This window comes from Camelus ferus, chromosome 8, assembly GCF_009834535.1.
Source record: "Camelus ferus isolate YT-003-E chromosome 8, BCGSAC_Cfer_1.0, whole genome shotgun sequence".
NCBI lineage: Eukaryota > Metazoa > Chordata > Mammalia > Artiodactyla > Camelidae > Camelus > Camelus ferus.
Window position 1 is genome coordinate 42,366,556 of NC_045703.1, and position 12,041 is coordinate 42,378,596.

At 35.5% G+C, this 12,041-nt stretch overlaps 1 protein-coding gene across 2 annotated transcripts; it reads left to right on the plus strand.

The window, feature by feature from the left end:
- Positions 1-2,634: 2,634 nt before the first annotated feature.
- On the plus strand, positions 2,635-10,100 carry CENPW (centromere protein W). Of its 2 annotated transcripts, XM_006192672.3 has the most exons (3): positions 2,645-2,958; positions 7,941-8,054; positions 9,891-10,100. In XM_006192672.3, exons 1-3 carry the CDS (start codon positions 2,833-2,835, stop codon positions 9,915-9,917), a joined length of 267 nt encoding a protein of 88 aa, XP_006192734.1. In that variant the 5' UTR covers positions 2,645-2,832; the 3' UTR covers positions 9,918-10,100. The 2 variants fall into 2 exon arrangements, with proteins under 2 accessions (XP_006192735.1, XP_006192734.1); XM_006192673.3 differs by lacking the exon at positions 9,891-10,100 and having other exon boundaries at positions 2,635-2,958; positions 7,981-8,058.
- The last annotated feature ends 1,941 nt before the right edge of the window (positions 10,101-12,041 follow it).

Genomic DNA, 12,041 nt, shown 5'->3' on the forward strand with positions numbered 1-12,041 from the left:
TAAAAGGTATGAAAAATGCAGATAAATTAAAAGTTCTCTTTAATTCCTGTTTCCTGGCGTCTACCTGCCTACAAAACTGTTGGAGAGAATTACTTGTTAGAGTCATCTATTAGTTTGCTCTAACATCACTGTCCAATATGGTAGCCACTAGTGGCATGTGGCTATTAAATGTAAATGTAAATTAATTACATTTAAATAACATTAATATTGTTAGTCATAATAGCCATATTTCAAATGCTCAATAGCCACATGTTACTATATTGGAGATAGCAGATATAAACATATTCATCATTGAAGAAAGTTCTATTGAACAGTTCTACTCTAGAATTAAGTTCAGGAAGAGAGCCTGCAGTAGGCAGAATAATGCACTCCTCCCCCAAGATGTTTATGTCCTAATCTCTAGAATCTGAAAATGTCACCTTCCACAGCAAAAGAGAATTTGCAGACATAAGTTAGGGCTCTTTGGAAGATTATCCTGGATTATCTGGGTAAACTCAAGGTAATAACAAGGATTTTTAGAAGTCAGGAGGATCAGAGTCAGAAAAAGATTTGCTGATTGAAATAGAAGGTAGAGTGATGTGTTTTGAAGATGAAGGAAGGGGCCTTGAATCAAAGAATGGAAGTGGCCCCTTAAAGGTGGAAAGGACAAGAAACAGATTCTCCCCTAGAGCCTTCAGAAGGAAGGAAGGCAGCACTGCTGATACCTTGATTTTAGGACTTCTGACCTGCAGAACTATAAGATGATAAACTTCTATTGTTTTAAGCTATTAAAGTTATGATAATTTTTTATGGTAGCAATGGAAAACTAATACCTAAGACTATGTGTGTTTTCATTCTCCCCTTAATGAACATTATTTGTCTCCAATTATTTCTATTATAGATAAAACTACAATAACATTTTAACATATAAACAAAAACCTCAGATCTGTAGCATTTGCCAATTCCCATGGTGCAAATACTTCTACCATGACCAATTTCCAGCTACCAACATAATGTCACTGAACACAAGAGCTAGAAAGATACGTCAGTCTGCACAGTACTGGACCTGTGTATGTGTGTGTGCATTTGTGTGTTTCTAAGGACATATGTGCATGTACGTGTGGAGTTCCTATTTTAAATATAGTGTCTCTCTGATACTTGTCAGAGAAGAGACCTGAAAAAGATGATGGAGATACCTATGCAGATAAATGGGGAAAAGTATTCTTGGCAGAGGGAACAGTAAGTGTAAACACCTGATAGGGGAGTGGTTTGTGTATTTGATGGATTTCACATGTGTCTAAGAGCCTTCAAGGAGGTTACTATACATGGAGCGAAGTGAGTTGCTGAATTGTGGGAGATAAGGTTAGAGAGAACTGTATATTCATAAGTGTCTTTGTGGAATCTAAAAAATTTATGCAATGAACCTATTTACAAAACAGAAATAGGCTCACAGACATAGAAAACAAACTTATGGTTACCAAAAGGAAAAGGAGGGGAGTGGAATAAATTAGGAGTTTGGGATTAGCAGATATAAACTACTATATACAAAATAGATAAATAACAAAGTTCTATTGTATAGCACAGGGAACCATATTCAATATCTTATAGTAACCTATAATGAAACAGAATATGAAAAAGTGTGTGTGTGTGTATATATATATATAAAACTGAATCATGAGACTGTACACCAGAAATTAACACAACATTGTAAATCAACTATATTTAAGTTAAAAAAATTTTTTTGGCTTGAGTAATTGAAAGATGAAAGAGTTATCAGTTGTAACTGGAAGATGGTGGGAGGAGCAGGTTTGGGGCACAAAGGCGTGTCAAGAGCTAATTTTGAATGTGTTAAATTTAAGATGACTTTAAAAAATTCTGGTCCAATGGAAAATTGGAAATACATGTCTGATTAGGAAAGAGAATCAGAGGGAAGTATAAGTTTGGTATTTAAAGCCATAATACTGGGTAAGATCATATAGGGAGCGAGTGTAGTTAGAGGAGAAATCTGAGGACTAAGTTCTCTGACTAGCAGTGCCAACATGGCCTGAGTACTTGTTAGAAATGCAAATTCTCAAGTCCCAATCAGACCTATTGAATCTAGAAACCAGAGGGTGGTGCTTCAGGTGACGCATGATAAAGTTTGAGAACTACTTCTAGGGGTAGCACAGAAGATGTAAGAGTTAATTGCTTGTAGAAGTACTGAAGGTTTCAATGCAGTAGCACGTAACCTACACCTGAAGATATTGCAAGGCTAACTGGAGGGGCCTTAAAGGGAGCAGCATTTTTAAGGAAAAGCTAGAATCATGAAAAGACCTCAGGTAAGATCAAATAAAATTACATAAAAGTGAAGAATGTTAGCTGTTAATATGAGAAAATCATGCCTTGCTAGGAAGGCACTGGTTCTTTTAGAATTCTGATAAAGCATCACAAACTTCTCTAGTCATCTACTTTTTAGTCCACTGGTATTAGGCTCAGTTGAGACTGAAAGCTGGGACAGTAAACCTGGCTGCCTTGGCACACCAGTTTCCACGACCTCCCAACATCTCTACGAAACACAGGAGAAACTTTAACACAGCCAGTACGTAAGGCAAAACCCCAATCCTTGCCCCTCCGTGACGTCACGCGCCTCCCACCAACAGCCGGGCGCCTCCGGGGGCGTGGCTTGAGCAGGCCTGACGTCACTACCGGGCGCAAGGCGCGCTTCTTTGGCGGCGGATTCAAATGTTCCGGGCCGCGTCTCTGGGCCTTTAGGAGCGTCGGAGTGGTGGGTTTTCTGTGTCCCCGCGGGCGTGAGCATCTGTGTGGCGCAGGGAGGACCTGGGAAGCTGAGGCGGCTGGTGCGGGAGGGAGAGGATGGCGCTGTCGACCACAGTCTCGCAGAGGAAGCTGATAAAGCGAAAGGCTCCCCGCGGCTTTCTAAAGCGCGTCTTCAAGCAACGGAAGCCTCACCTTCGTCTGGAGACCAGTAGCGACCTATTGGTGAGAATTTGTCACTTGCTGGGCTGGCGGGGGAGTGGGGGGCAGACAGGGAAAGTAAACCCCAGCCTTTACGTCGCCGCCGCCAAACAATCTAGCTCTCTTAGGCCTAAGTTTGCGGCGTTTCCAGCAATGACTAGGCAGATTTGCCCCAGCTTGGCGTATCAATTCGTATTCCTGACAGTAAGTTGTTTTGGGGCCCGCTGAAATGTAGATACCTGGACGTTTTTTACGTTTTTACAGCCACCTCAGCCTAAGGAGAAAACTAACATTCAGTTTCTGCTTATAATTTTTAAATATCGCTGTTCAAGGATCTCAGTGTTGTACTGTGCTTCGTGTATTTGCAAAGGTTTGAAAGATACAGTACTTTAAAAATAGATTTCGGAATTCAGGCTGAGTTATTTTCATTTCGCTGTTGTAAAAGGCACTACTGACTTGCCTTTAAAAGTGCCTTTCTCCTTGCCTTCGTTCCTAACCCTACTCTTTTACGTTGTTAACCAAATATGTTGCCCTCTTTCCTCTACTTTAGCTTACTTACTAAAGAACCTTGATCCAAAAGTTTATTTGTAAGTAGTATGCTCTCAACTGTGAATTGGTTTTGCTAGACAAATAGAACACCTGCTAGTTTAGTTTTTAAGCCAAACCATTAAAAATTTGTCTGACTCATAATAACCGCAGAGAATGCTCACCTAACAAATAATCACAACCAAACCACTGTATAATATTTCTGTTTTGAAGTAAATTCAGTCTCTGTATTGAATACCTGGAACATATATCCTTCTAGCAGAATGAACATTGTTTCCCTAGGTTTAAACCATAGGAGGCATCTCCTGTGGTTTGTCATTAGAGCTCTTCGAGTAAAGGAGCCATTATAGGTGGGCACCTAATTTCTAGGAGATTGAGGTGAAGAATGGTGAATAATAGGGACATATGACATGAAGAGTGTCTTCAGAATGCATCATTCCATCTGTTCTTAAGCTACCTTGATCCCTCCTCCCCTCCTCTTTTCTCTACAGCCTTTGCCACTTCTCTACTGCCTCCCAGAATTTTAGTATTTCTATTTTTGATAGACGTCTATAGAACTGTCTTCACTTTTCCTTTCTCTGAAGCCAAAGCAGCTTTTTTCCCCCATAGAATAGCCCTTCCAATATCGACTATCCTCCATTTTTGCTCCTTTCTTAGACCCTGTAAGAAAAGATAATATACTGTTTTATCACACTCCCTCCCCCATAGTGGTGATAAAGGTGGCACAAGTGAGCTGTATTAAAGTGTAATTGATTTTTAAAACAATTTTAGGTTATTTATCCTAGAGTTTTCACTGGTCCTGGGGTTTGGAATAGAGAGGGAGGAATGTACCTGCTCTATAATATCTAGGAGACTACCAGCTGGTGCAGATTGTTGGGCAGAAATTTCTCAAGTAGGCAGATTCCTTCCACATCCACACAGGCCTGCCCCAAAATGACCGCAGGGACAGTTGGGTTCTGTTGTACAGTGGGATCCAGGTGGTACAGGAAAGAAGGGGAGGTGGGATTCCAAGCAGTCACAGTGACAGGGGACAGGAAGTTCTTTTGGCCACCATCTGTTCCTGGATTGTATGGTTGCCTTTGGCTTTCACGATTTCTCCTTCACTGTCTTGTGTGTGCCTGCATCACCATGGCTTCTTTGTTTATGGTTTCCTGCTTGCCACTGGCACTTAATCTTACCCAGCAGGTGTCCCAAATCATCCATAAATTTTTCTACAGTTAAGGCAGTCTGTTTTTATTTTTCCTGAACTTTGATAGTTGTAAGAGTGTACATCATACAGTTTAGCTAGTGGGACCTTGATGCTGTTCTCTAAGAGTTTTATACATTAGTGTTGTCTCCCAGTGTGGTATGCTGCTTCTTGAGGGGAAGGAACCTTTTGTGTCTCATGTTATCTTTAACACAAAACTAATCTATGTTTATGCTCTTTGCATACGTTATTTCTTCTGCCTGAAGATGTCCTCACTCCACTCCACTTTGCAAACTCCAGTTCTTTAAAATCCAGTTCAGATGCCTCTTCCTCAGTGAAGCCTTCCTTCATCATCTTAGAAAAAGGATCAACCTCATCTTCCTCTGTCATCTATTGTCATACATTTGTCTTTAATTTCTTTACGAGTTTCATTCTCCCTTCAGACTGAGAACGTTGAATTGGGAACTTTTTGTATTCCTAGTGTTTAGCATAATACCTTAAACATTCTGAGTGTACAGTTAAAGTTGAGAGTGCGTGGTAACTCTGTATGGATTGATATTTCTAAAATTTTATTCATAACTTCCTTGTGGTTTTTCATAATTTTTATGCACTAGCTTTTTGTTGTTTTATTTTATGCCTTATTTGATTGTATATCATGAGGGCCAATACTGGTGAGTATATCTGTTAATCTCAAATTGTTCAGCTTTCTTGTGGCTCAAACTAGTTTTTAGATTTATCACTAAGGAATACTGTGCAAATATCTGGGTGCTTACGATTTATGTAAAACTCGGAAGTGCTGTGAGGAAGAGAGGAGGAACTCAGTTTTTTGGTCAACTGAGACTGTCCAGAAATGGATGTTTCTTTGTAAGATATCTTTTGATTTACCTTTCTAGCAAGCTGATTTTTTTTTCCCCTAAAGTAAATTCTTGATGAAATGGCTTATCTTTTTCAAGGTTGAATGTCTAGCTGAAATCTTAAAATTTGTTTTTTTTTTGACTATTTTAATTTAAATCTTAGTGTATTTGAGTGGCACCACTCAACTGCTTTATGACAGAAATAGACTGCTTACAAAAATCTGTGATTTGAAAAAATAGTAATATTAATTCAGTGTCTATGGTTCATGCCCATGAAGAGTAGAGGTCTCAACTGTCAAAACAGTGTGGTTTATTTGGAATTGACTACTTTTTTTTGCCTAATTGGGGGAGATATGGAAGGCTCTTTTGTTCATGCAGTAATAATTATTGACTACTTACTACATATTGGACCATGAGCTAATGGTCACTGGGGATAAAGATAGACATAGTTTTGCCTTTATAGTGCATTGAAGAAGACAGGTGAGAAATTACTGCATAACATATAACGTGTTCAGTGATAGGAAGTTCAGGGTGCTGTGGATCTATATAACTTATATACTGGGGGGAGTTGGGCTTTTTAGAGAAATCTACAAACCAGTAGCATGGCTGTAGGCAAAGTTGTATTTGAATACAAAAGAAGTTCGAAAGACCTAGTATAGAACTGGAAGCTGAGAAAAGTGAGAGATGAAATTGGAAAAGCCTACTCATGTGGGATTTAGTATTAAGGAACTTGGAATTTATCCTGAGGGTATCTGGAAGCTATTTATCTATAGAAGTAGAAAATATAAATTAGAGGAAATTCTGCCATATTATGGAATGTTTTTGTTGCAGAAGGAAATGGTGTATCATTGGAAGCTTAAATAAAAATTTTGAATGACATGGTATAATGTAAAAAATCAAGATTGGGTGATATACCTCAGGGTTCTTGTGAGAATTAAGACTTTGCATTAAAAAAGTACCAAAAGAATATCTCCTTCCATAGGTTCTTTATCATTTACTATATTTAAATTGCTAAGTTCCTTTACTTTCCGCAAATACAGATAAAACATACTTAAACATACGTAACTATCCATTAAAGATTTCTGCATAATATAAATAATTTAAAGCACCGCATTACCTAATTATTTAACATTTAGTGAACTATTGGAGAGTAGTTAAGTATTGTGTATTAATTAATTGTTCTAACTGCAAAAAGTGTGTACTATTACATAAATGACCAAAGAAATTATATGTTAAAGATAATATCTAATTGGACCTAAGTTGGTAGTGCCTCAGGCACCTGGCAGAAACCAAGGGTGGAGAAGATGTTACCAATAATTTGAAAAAGAGCACTAGATGTGATACTAGAGGGAGAATCGAGGTAGGACAGCAACTCACTGTACATTGTCTCTTGCTCGGATTTTGTGCTCTTTTTTTGTTGTCAAAGTATATGGATATAGAATAAGTAGCACTTTTTGGATAGTGAATTTTGAGTAAAATGTTTAGCAAAATGTTCTACATATTCAAATAGTGAAGTTAAATAATGATATCTGGGTTTTGCTTATATGTAGAAGTTGTTTCTATAAGAATGTGCAAGAAACTGGCAACTGTGGTTGACTGGGGGATGATGTGGAAGAGAGACTCTTGTCAGTCTATCCTTTCGTAGACTTTTTTGCTTTGTATGTTAATTTTGAAATAATTATAGATTCACCAAAAAAATAGCAAAAATAGTAGAGAATTCCCATGTACCTTTTACCCACCTTCTCACATCTTATATAACTACAGTCCTTTGTGGACTTCAGAATTTTGTACTCTCTGCTTATTTTATCTAGTTAAAATTTCGTAAAAAGAACCTTAAAGACCATTAATAGTAGATACAATTATTTTGATATTGTTGAATGACAAGTAACTTGACCATTGTACATACTCTTCAGTTCAGTAAACTTTTAAAATTTCCATTAACATTTTTTGATTAGGTATTTCAAGTTAAATATTTGGTTAAAAAAACTTTAGACCTTTGGATTGTAGAGTGAAAGATGGTTAGCTTTAAATAAAGTTGTTGATATGTTGTTTTTTTTTAAATTTTGGGGAAACTTTAAATTACATAAGAAACTTAAATTTAGTTGGAGTGGGAAACAGGAATACTTGTTCTTAATAGTCCTATCTAAGTTTTGGTATAATGATGCTTTACAATAATATTATTTTCTGTGGCCTTTGGTCAGCTTTACATAGCCTTGTTTCATATTTTGTAATAACTAAGTCTTTTTTATGGAATTTTAAGATGGAACTATATTAAATTGAATCCTTATTTTAAAGTTAATTGACTTAATCACAGTAGTAAATAGTACAACATTAAATTTTGGGATCTTATTTTTAGAAGTCATTATTTCAAAACATTAATGTTCAAGTTTAAAAATCCTTTTGAATTTTCTCTTTTAAAGGTGCATCTGAACTGTTTACTTTTTGTTCATCGATTAGCAGAAGAATCTCGGACAAATGCTTGTGAGAATAAGTGTGGGATCATTAAAAAGGATCATGTACTGGCTGCGGCAAAGGTAAAATCTGGATTTTTTTTTCTTGAGCACAGATTACCTTAAAAACACCTGGTTCGTCACCTCTGCTTGACCTAGATTCCTTATTCAGTTTTGTTGACTGAATTGATGCTTGGGTTTTCATGGATTTTAATTACAGAGTTAGATTTTCTTTATATGTGTATTATGGATTTCTGATGGAAAGATTCGTAGCCATTGCTGTATTGCCATTTAAGGGAAGATGAATGTTTGACTGCTAATCTGTATGATTTGTTGTGGCCTCTATATAGTTGAGAAGGTTTATCACCTTGAAATTTATCAGAACTTACTTATTGATCATTTTAAGCTTACCTAATTATTTTTCTAAATTTGTTTTGAGATTTGAGTGACTTATGAATCAAATTACTTATATAAGCAGAGAAGATTGCTTCTTACTGGTATTTCTGTATAATGTAAGAATATGATGCCTAGTGCAGAGTTTTTTCCGTATGTGTTCCCAATGTTATTTCTACTTGATGTTAATAGATACCCTACCACAAAAGGCTTCTGGGGTCAGATAAGTTTATATAACCTAACATCCTATACCTCCTTGAATAGTCACAATGCTAATATATAGAGAGCTTGTTTTTGTAAGAATGTACAAGAAGTTGTCATATGGTTGACTGGAGGATGATGTGGGAGAGAGACTTATTTTTGACAGTCTAGCTCTTTGTAAACTTTGTTTGTTTATTAGACTTACAGGAGCTGTAAAAATAGTGTAGTTTTCCTGTACACTTAATCCAACTTCCCACAATGCTAACATCTTTGTGTAACTATAGTTGTGTGAAGTTACGAAAAGTTATGAGAAACTTAGCAGTTAAGAAATTTGTTGAACTCTGTTTAACTTAGCATTTTGTAAATTTGGGTGTTTAATATACTCAGAATTTTGCAAATTCATTTGAGTGCATAGTATTGTCTTTTGCAGTACCCATACTAACATCTTGTAGAACAGAGAAGTATTGGCCAAGGATATGGACCTATTTGGTGTCCTCTGTGGAAGCCTCAAAACTGGCATGCCCTGGCAATTTTGGGGGGAGCTTTAAATTTTCTCTTACACTTAAAAACATTCCAAAAAGTCTATAGACTATTAAAGTCAATATAAGTATTTTCTGTAGATGCTCTAAGTCTTAAGAGCTTGAAAAGTTACAGTATCTTAAATTTAGGATTGGTTTGTTGTTATTAATAAATTATAAGTGTACTTACCTGAAAGTAGGTAAGTTCTTAAACAAAAATTTTGGATATACTCTGGTCTCTAATGTTCCCTATCTTTTACAACTTAAGATCTCATTTTATTTCTCTTATGGGCTGCATGTCTTGAAAATTACCTACCTAACAAGCTTTTCAGCATGAGATGACTAGTCTTGGTCTCTGATATAATTCCAGCCTAAATGTAAGAAATTTGGTGTTGCAGTGGATTTTTATTGCTTTGTAGTTGTTAAATGCCTGGTATATAGTAGGATTTTCAAGTTTTCGAACATTCTTTAACTCCTTGGATTACTAAATTGTCTATAAACTTCAAGTTGGGAACCATTAATCTGGATGCTCTGGCACAATTAAAGAAATTAGCATCTAGAAATGACCATTATAAAACCAGATTTTGAGAATCTAGGCATGTTTCACATTCTTTAAGTGAATTAGACTATTTTAGAGAAGAGTAAGACCATTTATAAGGCAAAAGATTCCTAATCACATTCCAAGTTGAGTTTTATAAATTCCCAGCCTTGAATATTATACACATAGGACTTTTTAACTTTTTGTTGAGGACTTGTGTTTTATTTGCCATAGGTATAATATGAATCTTCATTTTTTTCCCCTTCACAGGTAATTCTAAAGAAGAGCAGAGGTTAGAAGTCAAAGAATACATTTTTGAAAATTATATGATGTGTTGTTTTAGTGGTAACAGATCATGAAAGCACTTTTTATACAGCAGCTAACGTTGTATATTAAAATATTGGCTAGTTGAGGGTGTGTGTATTTGTATATTTTTTACTGGTATTGAAATATCTCAAGTAAACACATAGAACTATAAAACCTTTGTTTCTGAGGAATTTTTTCATTTTAAGTGGCCTCTAGTTCATTTTACTTCTCTTTTGTTGGTATTGCAAATGTTTTACATATCAAAAATGAAATCTTAATATATGAAGTAGCTTGAGGAGACGTATTTCTTAGAATTAAATTTGCAAGTATTTAGATTAACCACAGTTAACTGTGGAATCAATTGAATCCCTGAAGAAAGAATGCAGTCAAATCTAGGTACCTTGTAAATATTTTAACTCTTTAATGCCTTTGCATGAGCAACGCCATCTACTTTTATGTTAGGCCAATAGTATAATGATATAATTTCTCAACTGTAAACATCAGCAAGGTGTTTTCAGAATGTTTCCCTCCAAAGCCAAAAAAAAAAAAATATTACAAAGCAAATTGACTTTATTTTCTTTAAGTCACACAGATTTAATAGATGGGTGTTTGTTTTCCCCCAAGGAATTTTTTAGAAGTTTATTGCATATCATCTAATAGTTGTGTTTTTAACTTTTTATTTTGAAATAATTATAGATTGTAGCTTAAAGTTGCAAAGATAGTAGACAGAGGTCCTCATGTACTCTATATCCAATTTTCTCCGAATGGCTACCTCTTAAATAATTATTAGTACAATATCAAACCAGGAGTTTGACTTGATACTGTGTGTATATAATTCTGTACCATTTTAGCACATTTGTAGATTTGCGTAACTGCCACTATAATCAACATACAGAATTATTTCATCACCATAGAGTTCTCCATCATGCTGTTTTTATAAATTATACCCAGCTCCCCATGACCACCATGCACACAACCCTCCCCTTCCTACCCCCACCATTCCTAAGCGCTGGTAACCATCAGTCTGTTCTCCATCTGTATAATTTTGCCATTGTGATGGAATTATACAGGTTATGACTTTTGGGAATTTGCATTTTTCACTTAGTATGACTTTCTTGATCCTCCAAGTTGTTGCATGTAGCAATTCGTTCCTTTCTATTACTGAATCATATTCCATGGTATTTATGTACCACAGTTTGTACAGGTGTTTACTCACTGAGGGACATTTTAATTATTTCCAGTTTTTGGCTATCAGAAATAAAGCTGTTAAGAACAACTATGTACCAGTTTTTATACAGTTTTCATTTCTCTGAGATAAATACCCAGGAATGTGATTGCTGTGGCGAATGGTAAGTATATATTTAGTTTTTAAAAAAGAAATGGCCAAACTATTTTCCAGAGTGGCTGTACCATTTTGTACTTCCATCAGCAGTTCATGAGAGAACAGTTTTTTTTTTTTTTTTTTTCTTATTCTCATGAACATTTGGTATTATTTTTTATTTTAGCTGTTCTGGTAGGGGTATTTCCTCATAGTTTTTAATTTACATTTCCCTAATGGCTAATGGTGTTGCACATATTTTCATATGTTTATCATCCACTTTTTCTCTTTGTTAAAATGTTTCTTCGTTTCTTTTGCCTATTTACTATTTTTCTACTGTTGAATTTTGAGTTCTTTATTCTAGGTGTGGGTCCTTGGTCATATATGTGCTTTGCAAATATTTTCTTCTATTCTGTAGGTTGCCTTTTAGCTTGCCTATGAAACCATGAGGGCCTTTTATCCTTTAACAGGATCTTTTGAAGATCATTTGCTTTTAATTTTGATGAAGTCCAATTTATTTTTTATTTATTGTCATCCTTAATGGTGTCATGTTTAAGAACTCTTCAGCAAGTCCTACATCCTGAAGATTTTCTCCTATATTATTTTTTGCAAATTTTATAATTTTACATTTAAATCTCTCATTATTCAGTTGTTCTAGCACCAATTTTTGAAAAGACTCTTTTTTCTCCGTTGAATTTCTTTTGTAACAAATCCACTGGTCATACTTTTGAGAAGTATTCCTAGCTTCTCTATTCCACTGATTTGTTTTAGTCTCTCCACCAATAACACATAGTCTT